Below are 20,783 nucleotides of genomic sequence, written 5' to 3' on the forward strand. Positions count from 1 at the left end.
AAAAAAAAAAAAAAAAAAAATCCAAATGTATTCCTTAAGCCTTCTGCTGCCGGGGATACCATACCATAAGCCTTTAATGTCTCTCATCTTATACTTGTAATACCTGAAAACATGTTTTGCGATGAGAGAATATTTAAATTATACCAGCATTTGTGTGTTACCTAAAAAGATGAAACATCAGTGCTTATATTTCTTTCTTTCTACTATTAGTCTATAGCCACATACACGACCACAAAACTGGACCAGCTGATTGGCTCACAGTCAACTTCTCCACAGTCATCCCCAATATTCACTCAAATTACCATGCAGTGCAGTCAATAATTGGAAACCAGTTTAAGTGATAAAAGAAATTAGCTAGACAGAACTGTAATTTACTTGGCTTGCTTAATTTATAGAATCATGATGAATAAATACTGCTGATATGTATCATCTCTGCCACAAATTAAGTACAAATCAGATTCTACCAGCAAATGTTAACCAACTAGCTATTCGCAAAATGGCAACGCTGTGACACATTTTATGGGATAATAGAGTGTTTTCTGCTCATAAAGCTTCAAAATTTAGTTAGGGTTGCAAAGACGTACAAGAGGCAAATTAGACAACAAACCAGTCTACAATAGCGTGCTAAGTAATAGGGAGGGGATGATTAGGGGGAAAGTAATAATATACGTAAATGGCTGATTGCATAGTAATCAAGCCTTATTACCTTAGTGATTACTCTGGAGTGTCCCACTTTGGTTGTCAGTGCAGGGCAGTTGGAATTATGTTTCCATTTGATCCCATTAGGGGCAGGGAACTCCTCTCTATTGAGTGCCTACTACATGCCAGGTAAGACTCAGGGGCTTCCCATATGTTATCACATTTCATCTTTACAACCTGGGAATGAAACTGAGGAGGACCCTGTGGGGCTCCTGGGCACGGAAGCCTTTTTGGCCCCTGTTTCTTGTAGGCAAGACTCCTGCCTCGATGACATTCCCTGAGTTTCAAAGGGCAGATGCAAAGAGTTGGTAGTCAAGGGAGGCCCAGCCACGAAACCACCTGAGGCAAAATTAAAGGGACCAGAGAAGCTCATCAAGATTAAGAGTTGGACCACCTGAGACCCTTCACACACCCTAATCCTGTCAGCAACCCTACCCTTGAACTATTACTCTAAAACTCCTCATCAAATCCTCCTAGGTTGGGATACCTAGTGTTTTGAGGCAGGAGCCTGCTGTGTCCCCCTTTGCCTGGAAAAATGATAAAGCTATCCTTTTCTACTACACCCAAAACTCTTGTCTCCGAGATTCGATTCAGCACCGGTGCACAGAGAGGCTGAGCTTTTGGCATCAGGAGGAGGAGGGGTAAACCATTCATATCTCCAATTCATAATCAAGGACAATGAGGTTTCTAGGATTAAGGAACTTGTCCTAGGATATGGATAGTAATGTTTGGAGACATAATGTTCAGAGACTTTCCAGTACCCCCCATAACAACCATAGAAGTAGAGCTTTATTACAATTTAAAAAAAAAATCCAGGGATAGATGAAAAAGGCAAATATTTCCTCTGTATAATATATTCTTTTTTTAAACAGTTAATTATCTTTTTTTTAAATTAATTTATTTTATTTTTGGCTGCGTTGGGTCTTTGCTGCTGCGTGCGGGCTTTCTCTAGTTGCAGCAAGTGGGGGCTACTCTTTGTTGAGGTGTGCAGGCTTCTCATTGTGGTGGCTTCTCTTTGCTGTGCAGCACAGGCTCTAGGCACGTGGGCTTCAGGAGTTGTGGCACGTGGGCTCAGTAGTTGTGGCTCGCGGGCTCTAGAGCACAGGCTCAGTAGTTGTGGCGCACGGGCTTAGTTCCTCTGCGGCATGTGGGATCTTCCCAGACCAGGGCTCGAACCCATGTCCCCTGCATTGGCAAGCAGATTCTTAACCACTGTGCCACCAGGGAAGCCCCGTAAAGCATTTTTGGTTTTCGTTTTTATTTTTAGCCTGCACAGCACAGCATGTGGGATCTTAGTTCCCTGACCAGAGATCGAACCCGTGCCCCCTGCAGTGGAAGCGCAGAGTCTTAACCACTGGACCACCAGGGAAGTCCTATTTCCTCTGTATAATATATTCTAAAGTCGATTTGGGGGTTGCTTTCACTCATCTTTTCAGTGTAAAGAATATAAATGGACTAAGAATATTACTTACAACACTTAACTATAAAAGGGTTTTATGGATAATTGGGTTGTGGTCTAGCAAATAGGCTCCCCATTCTAACTCAAGCCTCCAGCCAGTATGTGGTCCATTTTAACATCCTTCACAATTAAAGATGCCTTAACAGCATCTTAAAGGACACCAAATAATACTTCAAAAATTCTCCACATGTGGTATGAAAAGATTAGACAAGTCTTAAGCACACGGGGACTTAAATCCGGCTGATAATACAGCAAAGAAATCATACACCATAAAGGCAGGGGGAAGAGCAAGGGTTTAGCCGAAGGAAGATATAATCAGGAGACACAGACCTTCCTATAAATCAAGCCTTTGTATTCTGGGTGATTATTTCATAAACTGGATCTTGGGCTGCTGATCTCTTTAAATGATTACTGCAGTACGCACTTGCACTTTTTAGAAACAGTTGCTGGCTGATTTATATTTCAGACATGTTTTCCATCAGTGCTTATTCCTTGAGAATATGGTTTTCATAACAGAGTTGCTATTTTCAAATAATATGGAAACCTTGAAATTCAATTTGTATAAAAGCTATGTCATTTTAGTGTACAATTACTACATCACATTTGGAAAAACAGTGATAAAACGAGCAGGCAAATGCTAACCAGATGAGACCCATTTTCAAAAGATAAGATCACTCTGTCGGTGAGAGAACAATGAAAACGTCCCCCCACCTTTGCCTCTAAATTCTGAAATTCTAACCAAGTAATAAAATCAGCCTCTGAACTTCCTCTAAAAACACAGAAGGATGAGCTTATAAGAAGTCTAGAGAGAAGTAAGAGTAGGGAAAAGAAAGGGCGGGGGAGGGGAGGGGAGGGGACGGGAGGTGGGAGGCAAGTGGGGAGAGGAGGAAATGAAGCACAGGATCTCGAAGGTGTTCCATCTTACTCAGGAACTGGTGTATTATTGAGCAGGTTTGGAGAAGATGAAGTGTTCCTTACCCTCGAAGTATTTTTAAATTGCTAAAATGGCATTTTGTGTTAACAAGAGAAGATAAAATACACATGCCATACCTATTAGTCCTGATAACATAATTTATTTATCCTAATGTCTGTAATAAAGACAGCGAGTGAGCTACACAATACTCTTAATCTAAATGAATTGAAGGAGTTTGCTGTTTTGCACATGTAAAAGATATTCTAAAGTACTGTTTATCTAGACTGAACTGTCCCTATCTACCTATCTACTCAGTAAGAGATTAATTATCCAAGGACAATTATCCAGTTCTTAATGAAACACAATCAGGTCACCCTGCAAGTAAACAATGGCCTGCAAAGGAAATAATCCTTACTCCATACAGTGGTAAGAAGAGAGGTGATTTAATAAAACAAAGGTGTTATTAAAGGCCAAAATATAGTTAGCATTGTAAGACCACTATCACTGCCCTTAATGAAAAAAATTCAAGATACTTTCAATGTTTCAAAACCAGAATAATTTTCTACTTTCATTTTCTGGAGAAAGATAACTTATATGAGACAACAATACCAACAAGTAACCTTTTATTCAGTTAGGTGTTTAGTTTTTATTTTATGCCTTATCAGCATTTATGCTAATTTTTAAGCAAAGTAAATGCTTACAGAAACCAGCACCCAGTGAGTTCTACATAAATTCTCAGACTGCTTTCTGAATGAGGAAGAATGGAAGATATATACAAAGGACCGGAGCAGCTGTCTTTGTAATAAAGCACTTATTTGAGGAGGCAAGCACAATACGATTAAGGCATAAAAAATTACCTAGACAATATGTGAGACCGAGCAGGACCCTATTAGGGGCTTCTGGGCATGGAAGCATTTTCATGTCCCCCGTTTCCTGTAGGGAACAGACTCCAGCCTCCATGACCTTCCCTGAGATCCAAAGGGCAGATTTGAACAGTTGCTAATCTGGGAAGGGAAGGGATGCAGAGTCAAGGGAGGAACAGCCTAGGAACAATAATGCAGCCTTGGGGCAGGGTCCTGGTTCTGCCTCAAGGGATACACATAACACTGTCTTTAAGCCCTTTATAGAATTCAAACCCAGCAAATGAAGATGTTAGCATTCTTTATGCCAGAGGAGACCATCTGAGGCCAGACTAAAGGCACCAGAAAGTTCATCAAGAATATTACCTGAAACAAGATTAAAGAGCCTAAACCCTGTATACACCCTAATCTTATCAGCAACCCCACCCCTGAACCATTGCCATAATACTCCTCAGCAAATCCTCCCTGGTTGGTACACATAGTTTTCAAGGGCAGGAGCCTGCTGTGTTCCTCTTTGCCTGGCAAAGCAATAAAGCTATTCTTTTCTACTTTGCCCAGAACTCTGTCTCCGAGATTCGATCTGGCACCGGTACACAGAGGCTGAGCTTTTGGCATCATACGCCTCGGCTGTCACAAGTAATGGGCTCATAAACAAATCTGTGATTCAGATTTTTAATATTTCATTTAACAAATTCTTACAAGTTCCCTTACTTGTTTTGTTGCTGTTACATATTTAAAATATTTGCTTCCTCAGGAAGCTTCTGAGAGCCCTAAGTGCTGTTACTTCATTACACAGCTATGCTTTCTTAACCTGTCTCAGACAGTGTAGAACAGTATTAGGAACTATTAGTATTAGGGTGTTCATTAAACACACTTGTAAGTTGAATTATGTTACTGTTTTTACTTTATAAAGGTTAAGGCCATATGTGTAATACAAATAATCACAGACTTATTTTTTTGATTAATTATACTAAAAATGTTGTATCATGAGTAATGTTTTTAATGAAATGAGGCGTTATTATTAGTCAGTATACAAATGAAAAAGACTTTCTTGTCCCTTGGCTTGGAAATGTCCCTTGGTTTTTAAAAATGTGAATTAAAAAAATGCTGGATATTGATTTTCAAACTGGATACTTAAAAATAATGGTATTAATAGAAGAAAAATAATGTTGCTCGGTCCCAGAAGTGAAATTATGTAGAATTTTCATTAGAAATGTAATGTAATCATAGCCAGTCAGCCTTGAAAAGTACACTAAAACAATTCCAAGGATAATAGTTGGATTAGGAAGTGAAGAATTCAGATGATCCATAGAAATTGGATCTTCTGAAAAGGAACATTCTTTTAAAGTTTAAGTTCTGCCATGAGAAAATTGAACAAGATTTTTTTACAGAATTTTTTATGGGTTTGTCAACTATCAGTCTGTAGACAACATGGCATATACCATTTTCAAAACTATATATTTTGACTTAATTTGTTTTTATTCAAGTTTATTGATTAAAATACCAAATATTCATAAAAGTTATTGATTCTGTATATATACGATCTGTGAAAAGTCATTGAAGAGGGGCTTCCCTGGTGGCGCAGTGGTTGAGAATCTGCCCGCCAATGCAGGGGACACGGGTTTGAGCCCTGGTCTGGGAAGATCCCACATGCCGCAGAGCAACTAGGCCCGTGAGCCACAACTACTGAGCCTGGGCATCTGGAGCCTGTGCTCTGCAACAAGTGAGGCCGCGATAGTGAGAGGCCTGCGCACCGTGATGAAGAGAGGCCCCTGCTCGCCGCAACTAGAGAAAGCCCTCGCACAGAAACGAAGACCCAACACAGCCAAAAATTAATTAATTAATTAATTTTTTAAAAAGTCAATGAAGAAATTGATGACTCAAATTACATGTGAACATAGTCACTGCAAAGTGGAAATCAGCATTATCTCATGATTTCAATCCAAACAGCAACAAAACATTCTTAAGAAGAGAAACCTGGAAGTCGGACCAGCTTTGTGGGCATACGACTAACGAAGCTGCACAAGATCCCACGCTTAGGAGGGTCCCGCGTGGAGCATGGCTTAATGCTCTACTGTAGCTTCTGGGTCCTGCAAATTATTTAGCTGGTCCTGCCTGGGAGGCTGCATTTTCTTTCTTTCTTTTTTTTTAACACCTTTTTTGGACTATAATTGCTTTACAATGGTGTGTTTGTTAGTTTCTGCTTTATAACAAAGTCAATCAGTTATACATATACATATATCCCCATCTGTCTTCCCTCTTGTGCCTCCCTCCCTCCCACCCTCCCTATCCCACCCCTCTAGGTGGTCACAAAACACAGAGCTGATCTCCCTGGCTATGCGGCTGCTTCCCACTAGCTATCTATTTTACATTTGGTAGTGTATATATGTCCATATATACACTGCCACTCTCTCACCTTGTCCCAGCTTACCCTTCCCCCTCCCCGTGTCCCCAAGTCCATTCTCTAGTACATCTGCGTCTTTATTCCCATCTTGCCCCTAGGTTCTTCAGAACCACTTTTTTTTGTTTTGTTTTTTTAGATTCCATATATATGTGTTAGCATACGGTATTTGTTTTTCTCTTTGTGACTTACTTCACTCTGTATGACAGACTCTAGGTCCATGCACCTCACTACAAATAACTCAATTTCATTTCTTTTTATGTGATCTGAAACCTGTACATTACTATGCCCTTAAAGAGGCTAAGTGAGGTTTTATTTCTATGAGGCAAAGATCTCTAAGACTTGTCCAGCTTAGTCATAACCCCACCCCCAACAAACACTTTCTTGCAATTTGTCCTCATCTGGTCTTTGTAGCCTTGGCTGAGTGGAAGAAGGAACGGAGATTCTGCCCAGTGTGCAGAGCATGATACCAGCTGCCAGACTACGTCTCAGGTGCTCTTCTTTAACATATGGATTTCAAATCCTTAAGAACTGACCTAGTCCAAAGATTATTTTCTCATACGTACCAATGAAAATCTTTCGGATTTCTACTTCACCGTCTTCCAAAAGCATGTGAGGTGATTTTGAAGTTAAATATAGTTTTAAATAAAATGGTTGGGAATACAGATAAAAATAGCATCATCCAAAAAAACAAAAACAAAAACAAAAAACAGGAGTAGATGAAACTAGGTGTCTAAATCTCTAAATAATGTAGTTTGTTACAAGTAGTCCTTCATGTCATTTAGCTGTTAGATTACAATTTTTTTAAAACTCTAAACCAAATAAAGCTGGTAGACTACTCATCAGTAATAATCTTCCCAAATAACTTAGAAGTTTAGTAGAAAAATCAAAATTTTGTAAGATACAGAAATATTTTTCAAATGTACAGTTTGGGGGCTGTTCCTTTATAAAAGTAGAAATCACTAAATTATAACTTGGTCCAATAACATTCAGCTGCATTACTTTGTGATCATGGAGCTTAATATAGTGATTTATGTTAAAGGACAATGAGATTGCCCAATAGAGATTTTCTCTTTACATTTCTTAAACCTAGATTCACTTTTGGAAGCTTCTTAAGGGCATTCAGTGCATGAGTAAGTTCTTGAATCATCCCTGTATTGAGAAGTCCTAGGCCATTTTTCTTCTCCTTTGATGTCACACTTTTTATAGACAAACTTAGAAAAATCTGGGCTTCCCTGGTGGCGCAGTGGTTGAGAGTCCGCCTGCCGATGCAGGGGACACCGGTGCGTGCCTCGGTCCGGGAAGATCCCACATGCCGCGGAGCGGCTGGGCCCGTGAGCCATGGCCGCGGAGCCTGCGCGTCCGGAGCCTGTGCTCCGCAACGGGAGAGGCCACAACAGTGAGAGGCCTGCGCACCGCAAAAAATTAAAAAAAAAAAAAAAAAAAACTTAGAAAAATCTGAAAAAATCAATGCAGGAGGCTGAAACCCAACGTTGATGATAAGTATGGGCGGGTAGAGTCAGTCACTTACTCGGGAGTGAATATGTAGACTGTGTGGATGGACCAGGCCTTGATAGTTGTTAATTTGTCATTATGGCAATCTGGCCAAAGTGGGAAGGCCATTTTGTTGAAGTTATCTTACCTTTAAAAACCCTCGGGTTAAACATGTTGCTTCAGAAATATTCCTTCCATTCCGTCACCTCAGTAAATTACTATGAAAGGATTCAAAGATATCGCCAATGACAACAAATACTTTCTAAATTGGCCCTTCCTGTCTCATACTCACACTCAGGCTGAGTGGCCACCTTGATGGGCTGAGAGCTCTCCCCTGGTCCCCACTCGTTGTAGGCCACGACTCGGAAGGTGTACATGGCTTCTGGCTTCAGGTTTCCCACAGTAAACTGAAGGGACCCAGGCTGGGATGTATTCACTGCTCGTTCCCTAGGAAATAAAAGTTGCAGGGAAAGATTATTCCCACATGAATACTTTTAGCCACAGCCTTTACTTAATGAGCAAGAGAGGGACTTCCCTGGTGGTGCAGTGGTTAAGAATCCGCCTGGCAATGCAGGGGACACGGGTTCGAGCCCTGGTCTGGGAAGATCCCACATGCCGCGGAGCAACTAAGCCCGTGCGCCACAACTACTGAGCCTGCGCTCTAGAGCCCGTGAGCCACAACTACTGAAGCCCGTGTGCCTAGAGCCGGTGCTCTGCAACAAGAGAGGCCACCGCAATGAGAAGCCATCGCACCGCAATGAGAAGCCCGCACACCGCAACGAAGAGTAGTCCCCGTTCTCAACAACTGGAGAAAGCCCACGCACAGCAACGATGACTCAACGCAGCCAAAAATAAATAATTAATTAAAAAATAATAATAATGAGCAACAGCAGTAAGGTAGACCAAAAGGTTGATCACTCATTTCCTGTTGACTCTGCATGTAAGGCAAGACCTCGAAGGCTTACTATGGGACGTAAACTGACTGGAAGAGCCTATAAATAAATATTGCAGGCTTTCTGGGGAGTTCAAGTTTATGCCATTCCCATGAACCTTGCATACTAAAGTCTTTTCCCTTGATACTTTACAATTTAGTCTCAAAACTCATAACAAAGAGCTAGTAAAATAAGAAGCGTCTGGAATGTAGGCAGGAAAATGCGCTTTGTAAATATTCAGCTAATGACAGAAATCAGGGTTTTGATTATTCCACAAGCCAGTCTTTGTCAGTACTGTCAACAAATGCATTTATGCATTTTCCTTCATTGTTGGAAAGGAAAAGGCAGATGCCAGGTGTTGATGTGTACAGAGCCTGAGGTCCTGTGGTTATGTTAAGTGCAATTTAGTGAAAGAAGTAGATGCCCTTCCTTGTGAGGAGAAAGTGGAACACGTGTCTACTTGCCTTTTCTTCAAGCCACATCTACATGTGTCCAATTTATTTTCCAATTAAAAACTTCCTCAGAGGCTCCAAACAAATGAATTAATCTGCTGATCATGGTAAGATTTATAGTTCATATTAAGAGAAGACAAATCCTACGGATATGGATGCTGACACATAAGAACCAGGAACTCCTGAAGTATGCTTTAAAGGACATACATGATTCTAGACATTTATATCCTCATTGGTCTCGTACAATTGAACGTGAAGAAAGAGTTCCTTCTAGCCACTTGACTGTTTCTTAATGTTTCTACGTCTAGATGATATCTCTTGCATCTCAGTGGAATGATATATTCATTTTAATTTTACCATTCAGTTTTATTTTGTTTGGGGAGATATTTAAAATAAAACCTATTTTGCTGCCAGGGTAAATTAAGCTTCCAAAAAGAAAAGTGAAAACAAAGTTCTACGGGCATGAATAGTGATTGCCGGGCATATATACACTCTTAATTTGACTGATATGACAGAGACTGGCTGGCTCCTCCTCAAACCCATTTCTCCTTCTTCATGTACTAGACTGTATGTCCTGGCCCCACCCCCGAAGCCAAGATGAGGCCATGTGACTGGGTCTAATCAATGAGCTTGAGTGTACACAATGCGTGCTGATTCCAGGCCTGGCCTTGAAAAACCACGTATGTGGCCGGCAGACCTTGGAAGCCATACACAGATGATGGAGAAGTCACATTTTTGCCAGAATTCTGGAGAAGACCTGGGAGAAGAACTGCCTGTCAATCAGGAACATCCTTTTTCTATAATACTTTACAGAGTCAAACAGATTAGAGCCGTTATAAATTTGAGCGCTTGTTATAGCGGTTGGCATTAATTTATCCATTACTGCTCATAATTAAAATATGCACACTGGGTGGTTACCAGGGCCAAGGTGGAGGGAGGGATGGGATGCTAGTATTTAATGAATACAGAGTTCAGTTGGGGAAGATGAAAAAACTCTGGAGATAGAGGGTAGTGAGAGTTGTGCCACAAGTGAATGCAATTAATGCCATAGAACTCTACACTTAAAAATGGTTAAAACTGTAAATGCTATGTTTTGTGTATTTTACCACGATAAACAAACAAACAAACAAAAAAACACCCTGTATGAATCTGGATATAGCCCAAGGTTTAGGTACCCCTTTACAAGTACTGTGTTAATTTGCTGCAAGGCTGGATTGTGACTTACAGTGAGGGAGGGATGTGGGTGGGATTCAATAGCGACCTATCTGTAAGTAGGAGTAAGAAACATCAGATAGGGCTCCCATGTATCACACATCACACTGATCTATTCTACCAAAGTAAGATTATTCAGGCCAATAGATTGCTTTTTAAAAGAAAACCCTCATAATCAGATTGTATGCCTTGTGGATGTAGACAGTTTTGCATATTATTTTCTTTCAGCAGAATTTTTATATGCATTGCCTCTCTTTTTATATAAATAGGATGGTTTTATTATCATTATTTTATAGACGTAAAAGTGAGATTTAAAGAAACAACATTTTTTTTTAAAGGACTCACAGTTAATGAATATTACCATTAAGAATGAAATTTGGGATTTCATCCTCTAGATCCAGTATTGGTATCATTCAACAGTAGGGGAAAACAAGGGGCCTATTTGGATCATGGGTACTTTGCGTAGAAGACATGAGCTCCTAAAAGGAAAGAAGAGACACTTGGGCATTCAGAAACCACTGGGAGAATGAGTGTAATTATCATCTGTTATGAGTCATTTCAGGATGTATTTTCTAAACCTTCAAGCAACATATTTGTCACTGAAGGTCAGATCTGCATACCAAACTCCTTGAGTATCTATAAGGAAGGACAGCTTTCATAACCGACTTTATTCTTATAACTACTGAATAATTTAGATGAAATAGCTGTGTTCTAGGACATGCTGGCATAACCCCTTGAAAAGGCATTCTTCAAAGGAAAAAGAGGCAAGAACATCTGGGCTTGTCCAGGTAAGAATGTCTAAGATCGTATAATAGAAACATTACTCACATATAAAAGGGGATGCTGGATTTTATTACAAGGAAGGGAGTTTTAGGTTCTTATAATCTCCAGCAGCCTCCCAAAATATCCCAGATTACTAATGGTCATGAAAAAAAAATTATATTCATTGATATGGACAACTGATACTTCCTCAGTGTTAAGAGTATGAACAAAGCATGTTTAGAAAACACTTCCATGGTAGTGATCTCAGCCCTTCCTCCAACCAGACGCTAGCACTGCCCTAGATTTACCACTGGGTTCTTCAATGTGGGCTCTTAATGGTTTTAAACAACAATTTAACCTAAACATTTCCAGTTTATGTGCCAATTTTCAGAAATGTGCTTATCCTATCAAACTGAGGTCACATCAAAATGCTATGTAGACTGTGGATTCAAGAGTTTTAAGCCTGGGGTTGTTGTCTTGGCTTTCTCATTAACTTATCTGAGCCTCAGATTTCTCATGTGCAAATTGGTGCTATAAAAATGTTTACCTCATAGAGTTTCTAGAGAATTCAGTGAGTATGTGAACCATATAAAGCAGTAGGCATGAGACCTGGTACTCAGGGAGTCTTCCATATGTGGCAGTTATTACTGCTATTGTTTCTATTACTATAACAAAATACTACCACAACCTCATAGGAAATAAGGGTTCTTGAGTTCAGGAAGAGGACCTTTCCTCAATCTGAAGAAATTAATGAGGTACAATCATGAAGAAAAAGACATAAATATTGATATTTTCTGTCAGATCAATTTTGTTTACAGAGATAAGTCAAATCAAAAAAGTAGTCATATTCACAGACATAGAGAACAGACTTGGGGTTGTCAACGGTGGGGTGTGGGGAAGGAATGGATTGGGAGTTTGAGATTAGCAGATGCAAACTATTGTGTATAGAACACATAAACAACAAGGTCCTACTGTATAGTTCTAGCACAGGGAACTATATTCAATATTCTGTGATAAACCATAATGGAAAAGAATGTATATATATATGTACAACAATCACTTTGCTGTATAGCAGAAATTAGCACAAGATTGTAAATCAACTATACTTCAATAAAAAAGTGTAGTCATAACTAGAGGCACTGAACAAGTTTCAGTAATGAAACTGGTAATATTTTTAAAAGGGAAGAGGCTTTGCTGACCACAGTGGAGAAGGAATAGGTGTGCTCCGAGTTCCACAGCATAGTTGGACAGCCCCATGATATCTGATGCCCACACTGGTGTCTGGGCTTTGTTGCTGGGCTGTTGTCTTGGCTTTCTCATGAACTTATCTGAGCCTCAGAGTTCTCAGGTGCAAGCTCTGATGCTTTCTTGGGTCCTACTGGGGCAACATCAAACGTGATACCAATGCATTCTAAGACAATGGCATTTACTGCCATGTCACCCTTCACAGATTTCTTCAAAGATTCGCAGGTGGCTTTTGATCACCCCATTTGTTCTTTAATAGCTGAAAACAAACCAGCGCAAATCATTTCCCAACAAGTAAGTAAAATCTAAATTTGGAAGGGCAGTTTGTTACTCTTGTTTCTCTGGTTCCACAATAGGGCAATGCCAGCCATGTAAAGTAAACTCCCCATAATCTCTGTGTTTAGACAGTTAGTAATTAGGATTTTGTCTAGCTCACTCTAGCCCACGATCCTCTGTAAGTGGGCAGATACCACACTAGGTTCTGAAGAACAGAGGACAGTAGACGTCAGGACTTTGCCCAGTTACTGTGTTCGGGTGTTGCGACTGTCACCACACCAACCACTCCTGGGAAAGCAGCAGGGGCCCAGGCTGCTTCTCCGTGAAGTCCTCTCCTATAACTCTGAAGACATAATTTACTCCTCAAATCTGCAGAGCTTAGCGTCATGGTCTGTGTTGGTAGATGTACTGTCAGACAGAGCTTCATTACTCCATTTCTTTTCTCCTTGACTCTGAGTTGGTAGTGTGGGGTTCAGGCAAGTGCAAGATAAAGTTGACTGAAGTAAAGGCAGTAAATCACCTGGGCTTTCTAGAATCCATTCACTGCAAATTCATTCACTGAACATCCAAATAGAGAATAAATGATAAAATCTGTCTCCTTCTGCTGGCTGAAAAAGATGTAGGCAGCTTGCTTTCTTTGACCTTTACATGGAGACCAGGAAGAGTGTGTTAGTAAGAAGCATCTCTTTCTTGTGAATTCTGGTTCTTGGTTGCTTTGGGTTACCTGGTTGAGGTTTCTCGGAAAATAACTACTGTGTTCTAAAAGCATACATTCTGACCCAGTAACAATACTTCTGCTGCTTTGCTGAGATGAGGCATTTTGTTTAAAGTCTTTTTAGATGCTGATACATTTTGATTCAGGGAGTCAAACATGGTGGCATGGAATGCACCCTTAAGCAGTAGGCATTGAAACCTAACTGGTTAGGCTATGCTCTCCTGTGCCTGGATCTGGCCCCTGCTCTGGTTCCTACTTACAATGTATTACATTATAATAGACATTATAATAGTTTTTCCTAGTTTTTTGTCATTGGTCCTCCCACTTCTGTCTTCTGTTGACACATATACTCTTCTAACATACATCTATCGGTCAACTCCATGCCCAAAACATCATGCTGGCTGCCATTCTATCATTAATACAATCTCCACTCCTTGGGATAAGATTCCAAGACTTTCAAGATGTGGCCCAAACCTTTATGCACTCATCTGCAATGGGTCACTGAGCTCCACAACACCCTATCCATCCCTACCTTTGTCATTCTGATTTTCATTAACTTTGTTTTGCTTTATTTTGATTATCTTGGAGTTACCTTCTCCTGACTCAGTTCCTTCTCAGTTTGGCAAAAGCTCATTCATCCTTCAAATCCGATTCAAATGAAATCTCCTGGCTGGAGCTTTCCTACCATCATGTCCTCTGATTCAGGCCGCATAAAATATTATCTCCTTTGTACTTTTGTTGCTCTTGATTTACACGTCTTCTGCAGCCCATATCATGTTGTGTTGACAGACAGGTCTGTCTCTTTGACTCAACTGTGAACTATTTTAGAAGAGAAGTCATATTCCATTCATATTTTATTGACACTCAGTCTATATACCCACTGCAGATAAAGAATGCCTATGCTGCTGGTGCGCACATTTAAAAAGAAAATGAATGCATAAATAAATGTAAAAATTTTAATAGACTAATTGGTTAAAATCTTCGCATAGTGTGATCTCAGAAATGCTTAGAGAGCTGGGTTCTGTTCTGTGCCCCATCTCAGCTTACTCAGGTGGCCTTCAGATGCCACTCCACATTCCTGGGTCTCATTTTCATGATGTGAAGAGTGAGATCTACTAAAAGAAGTTTTTTTTTTGCTTGTTTGTTTTTTAATCTAATATTCTTCATTGGGAATAGAAAATTACGTGTGTGTGTGTGTGTGCGTGTGTGTGTGTGGCTGTGTGTGTACATATTAGCTGAATTCAGCCCTTCTGTATTTACATTTCAGAAGTAAACACAGTTTACAGATTATGATGGTTCTGTTTCTTAGTGGATCATTTGTAACCTGTCTCCAGCATACATATTAAGAAAACACATATCCTCCTAAAGGCTACGTACAGCAAGGCATTAACATTTAGTCACAGCTGTGAGCTGAGCAACAAACCCTGTCTTGATGTACCAAATGCCTAATTAGTTGCTTCAAGAAGGAAGAGTTCTATTAATGTTCCTTTGTAAGAAAGGACCTATGGTATTTTTGATGGAAAGATTTTTTTAACATATTTTGATCCACTCCACTTTCACTTTTCTTTCCTCAGTGACAGCAAGAAGGGTGCGGTGATGAGAGGATTTCAAAGCGAAAATATGCTGGTCACTGAAATAGGGCCCAAAGTGACAGCGGCAACAACCACCCAAATGCCACACCCTTTCTTACCCCAGAACCACAGACTTTGGAATCAGTGTTATCTTGAAGGGAAGGTAGGTTCAGAGGTGATCTACCCCCAGACAAAGCATGATGGGGGAACAGAGATCATCTTCTTGGTCAGAGGCATTTCCACTAAAGTTTGGTTAAAAATTGTTTTTACTTGAATTGTTTAAAACACACACACACACACACACACACACACACATATGGTCTGAGGAACAGGCTTTAAAAATTTTTGCCTTAACATAATCTCTTTTGCCGCACCTAGGACACATCCAAAAGACTACTGCATCCAATAACTAGGCAACAACAAATAAAAAAGCTACCTTTTCACAGAAAAAGAAAAGTTTTGGATTCAAGTTATTTATTTTGTTTAGTTCCAGCCAATGCTCCCCTAATAAATATGAGTCAGTTCTGGGCCCTCTTCTCGTTTTGTTTTATGGGGATGGCCCATCTCCTTCCCTAGCTGCTGTTATCATCTACATGCTGACAAATTCCTGATATGTTATCTCCAACCCAAACTTCTCCTCTGGGCTCCAGGTTCCTATTTTCAAGGCTCTGCTCGACATTCCAACTTGAATGTAGTAAGGTATGTCAAACACAACGTGTCCGAAACTGAATTTCTGACCTTCATTCTCAAACCAGCATCCCAATTTCAGCAAATTGCCCCACCATCTGTCCATCTAAATAAGCTGAAACCTCTGAACTATGCTTGAAAACCCCCTCTGTCTCACCATTAATGACCAGTCTTTTACCGTGTTCTGTCCGTTTTGCTTCCTAAATATTTCTAGATGTGTCACTGCTCCATCTCGACTGATACACTTAGTCTTGCCCACCTACTAAACACGACTAAACTGTTTACAAGAAGACTATTCCCTTCTCGATCATTTCCCACACAGTTCTGGACACATTGTCAACTCACAAGTGAATAATGGGTTGTTCATTTACATGTGGAAACTATCGATGACAGGTTTTATATTGCAATACGCATCAAGGCCATGGGAAAAATTAAACCACTCATTTTGAGGTATAAAGGACAGGGTTTTACATTTTGCAGAGAAGCAGAGTGAGAGGAGGGCTGACTCTGCCCTGGTTTAAGCCAGAGCCAGAAAGTGGTTGGATTCGGAGTCTCGTTCTCTTTCCATCACAACACACTCCCTTCATAACAAGCTTCATCTGCTACCCGGTCCTCAACCGAGGAGCAGGGAAAGAATATGTAAACACCGTGTTGAAAATGTAACGCACGATGAATTCTAAAATGAATCCTCCACGGCAATCATGAAAAGCTGGTCTCTAATCCCAAGCAGTGAGCAGGGGTTTCCTGAGGTGGCATAAAACCAGGTAAAGCATACAGTGCTGCACGCTGGAAGGCCCTGTCCAGTTTTTGTTCTGCCACAAAACAGGCATGTGACCTTGAGCGAGTCAGGGGCTATCTTGGAGCCTTCCCTGCTTCATTTGCAAAAAGAAGATACCAGTCCCTTATCCGCCTAACTCACAGAGTTATTGTGAGGATTATACTGAATGATGCCTATGAAAGTGTTTTAATTCTCTCATCTGAACTCCCGCAGTACTTTATATGTACGTCTTTTAGGAAATATCTTTTACTTTGTGTGGTATAGTAAAGAGATCACTGGACTAGAAACCTGCATTTAAATCCTACTTTTAATATTTCCTAGTGTGTAGCTTCCTAGGCAATGCTTTGTAGACATTCTCAATTGAGCCACACAAGCTCATTTGTAAAATAGAGATTATCATGCCTGCCTTATCTGAGGATCAAATGGGCTAATGTTTGTGAAACTGATAAAGTTCTTTCTAAATATGAATTGGGAAATACCTGTATTTCACTGATTGTTCACTTCCAACCCACACTATAGTTAGCACGTGGCACTAAATAACAAAAAGTTGAGTGCTTTCAGTGTACCAGGCAATGAGCAAGTGTTTTAGGCACTTTTTCTTAACTTTGTTTACTATTCATCACAACATTACATGTCAGGTACTATTAGTATTCCCCAAGTGGAAATGAAGGCACCAGTAATTGCCCCAAGGCCACACAGCTAGTAAAATTCTGAGCCAGGATTGCAACCCAGGCCGTTCAATTTCACAGCCCCAAAGCCTTAACCTTGTGAATACACTGAGTCACACTCCCTACGGAAGTTTAGATTATTGAAGGGAAGGTATAACGTTCTATGCACACATAAAAAGTTTGCTACTGTGTTTTATATACAGTAGATAAATGATGCAAATTAACTTTGCCATTGAATCAGAAAATTATCAGAAAGAAGCCTACGGAAGAAATCCATGTCATAAGTCTGAAGCTATCAAGAAAGCTTGGTTCTCTTCTAGATTAATCCACTAACTGCTGGAAACAAGCAGGTACAGGGATTGAGAACACCTGTTTTGGAGTCAGGACTGCATTCAATCCTGGTTCTACCTCTTGCTAGCTAAATAACAGAGGTGTAAACCTCTTTAAGCCTCATCTGGATAATGTTTTGCTGTAAGGATGAAATAAGATAATTTATATAAGATGCTTAGCCTGGTATCCAGCACAGTGAGTACTCAATAAATGCTTGCTCTCATTCTGGAAGCTTACTCTGTGGCCTTAGGGATGCAAATGACCCCTTCCCTTGGCACCAATCTCTAGATGTTTAAGTAGCAGGAAATTGGGCTGTGATTCCGAAGATCACTTTCCATTCTAACGATTTTTAGGTACTAGTAGGAGACAGCTGAATATCTGCGAAGCAATTGCATCTCTGTGAATTCTGGCTTTCAGGTTCTAGAATTTATGCTGTCCTCTGACTTATGAAATGAAAGCTCCTGAGGGGCTGATTAAAAAATGTTAACTGTGGCACTTGCATTATTGACACCATTAACCAGTCAGACAGATTAATGAGAATCTGAGCTAGAGTAATTTGCCTGACAAAGCCATTGCAAATCTGAGGCAAATGTTAAATCCACTACCTTTTAAAAAGCTATTGTGTTAAGGGGCTAAATAAACCTATATGAGCAAACAAGCATCACAGCTAATCGCTCAGAGACATATGGCATATATTTGTTCTAGTTGAGAGCCAGAAAACTTTCGAAAGTGAACAAAGATATTGGAATCAAATTTCAAAATCAGCTTTTTGTGTCTCAACTTAAAAGTTTTTATTGAATTGCAGTCAGCTTTTCATCTTCCTCAGTAACACAATTTGCTTTACTGGTTGAGGAAAAAATCTATTAAGAATATCACATTTGTCTCTCTGCCACTTTTATCATATCAGTTCCAATCAGTAAACGTCTATAGAAGTCAGGAGACTAGACACTTGGATACAGAATTATAAATAAGATCTAGTCTCAATCACTGGGGAGAGAAACACACAGGTACTCAAACTAACACGAAACCAGATACAAGGTGCCACATGCTACAATAGTGATGTAATCAAAGTGAAAGTGGAGGATAAAGGAGAAATTGATGACTTCTGACCTGGAGGACCACTTAAGAGTTTCACATGGTGATTGACATTTCAGTTGGAGCTTCAATTCAACAACAACTATTCTGCAAGTGTTTACTCTGGGTTAGGTATTGCTCTAGGTGCTGAGAATAGCTCAATGAATAAAAGTGATAAAAATATCCTTGCCCACATAATGCTTACATTCTGGTGGCGAGAGAGGGGATTCAGGAAACAATAACTAAAATGTAATAACGCAGTGGTGAAAAATAAGAATAAAAAAGGACACTGGGAATGCTAGCAGTCAGGTAAAACCTCCATGAGAAAGTACCATTTCTGCAAAGACTTAATGAAAGTTAGAGAATGATCCATGTGGATGTCTGAGGGAAGGAACATTCTAGGCAGACTGAAGAGCTAGTACAAAGGTCTCGAGGGAGAAGGTTTCTTGGTATATACAGGAAATACAGAGACTGGAGAGGAGTGAGCAAATAAGAAAACAGTAAACACAGTAAGTGATGAAGTTGGGAAGGTGAAAAGGGGCCAGATCAGGAAGGATTTCTGATTATTCTCTGAATGAGACAGGAAGTCATTGGAGGGGTTTGAAGATGAGAACTGACACAATCTAACTTGTGTTAACTCCAGGTTAACTCCAGCTGGTATGGTAAGAATAGACTTGAGAGGTTATAGCAAGAGTTCACATGAGACCTGATCGTAGTAAAAAAGAGGTAAGAAGTGGTAGGATTCCGTATATGTTTTATTTTCATTTATTTATTCGACTTCCTTTTTATTATGGAAAATTTTGAGCAATACAAAATTAGACAGAATGACAGGATGAACCACTTTATTCCCATCACTCAGCTCAAATAAACCACAAAAGCCAGTCTTTTAGTATTATTTCGTAGCAAATATCAGGTATCCTATTGTATCAAGGATTCAAGGAGATATTTGACAGGACTGCCAAGATTTGATGATGGATTTGATATAGAGTGTGAGAAAAAGAGAGGACCTAACAATGACTCCAAGGACTTCGGCCTGAGTAATGAGAAATATGCAGATTACACTGAGATGCAGGAACCTCTGGAATGATAAAGTTTTGGAAAGGGTTTGAGGATGAAGGAAAATGGGTATTTAGTTTTGTTTTTAAGTTTTAGATGCTCATGATAAATCAAAGTTGAGAAACCAAGCAGGAATTTGGACATACGATTCAGAATTGCAGGTAATACGTCAGGGCCAGATATACAAATATGGAAGACATCAACATAGTGACAGAATATAAAGTCACACACTGGATGAAGCAAGATTTCCAAAGCCTGAGTCCTAGGGCAATTCAGTACAGGTCAGGGAAGTTAGGAGTAAAAGAGCCTAAAAATGAGTGGCCGCAGGGACTGGAATAGAACCAGGAGAATGTATGTAATAGAATCCAAGGGAAGAGTATGTTTCATGAAAGGGAAAGTGATCGAATGTGACAAAATTTGCTAACTATCCAAGTAATGAGAGGACCAGGAATTGACTATTGGGTTTAGCAACATGGATGTCACCTGGTAAACCTCGATAAGAACAGTTTCAGCGAAATACTAGGGACAGAATCATAACCGGAATATGAGGTAAAGGTATTGGAGTGAAGTTAGATAGCTCAAGGTATGTTGCTATAAAAGGGAATAGAATGAAGTGATAGGAAGAGAGAAATGGGATTGAGAGGGATCATTTGTTGAGATGGAAAATACAAATACAAGCTTGTATGCTGATGGGCATGATACCCCGAGGTGGGAAACATTGATGATGAGGAGAAACACTGGGCTGAAGCTTTGTTCTTTGGTTTTCAAGAAAGGATGGGAGGGCTTCCCTGGTGGCGCAGTGGTTGAGAGTCTGCCTGCCGATGCAGGGGAGACGGGTTCGTGCCCCGGTCTGGGAAGATCCCACATGCCGCCGAGCGGCTGGGCCTGTGAGCCATGGCCACTGAGCCTGTGCGTCCGGAGCCTGTGCTCCACAACGGGAGAGGCCCCAACAGTGACTGGCCAGCGTACCACCAAAAAAAAAAAAAAAAAAAAAAAAGAAAGGATGGGATCTAGTCCATAAGTGAATGTTTGGCCCTGTTAAGAGTACGGGCAGTTCTTTTATAGCACTTTGAGGAAAGACAGATTATATGCTTAAAGACCCACTTAGGTAAATCAGACATGGAAGCTGGTACTTTTATTGTGATTGCTACTATTTCCCAGGAGATTAGAAGCAAGGTCCATTAAGAGTGAGGGAAAGA

General features: G+C 40.2%; 1 protein-coding gene across 1 annotated transcript in view; it reads right to left on the minus strand.

Moving 5' to 3' along the window:
• Positions 1 to 20,783, minus strand: part of DCC (DCC netrin 1 receptor) — a 1,189,680-nt gene that overhangs the window by 363,831 nt on the left and 805,066 nt on the right. The window contains 1 exon segment of the mRNA XM_007471661.1: positions 8,119 to 8,273. Coding sequence (XP_007471723.1) covers positions 8,119 to 8,273 — 155 coding nt within the window.

The sequence above is a fragment of the Lipotes vexillifer genome, unplaced genomic scaffold, assembly GCF_000442215.2.
Source record: "Lipotes vexillifer unplaced genomic scaffold, Lipotes_vexillifer_v1.1 scaffold195, whole genome shotgun sequence".
NCBI lineage: Eukaryota > Metazoa > Chordata > Mammalia > Artiodactyla > Lipotidae > Lipotes > Lipotes vexillifer.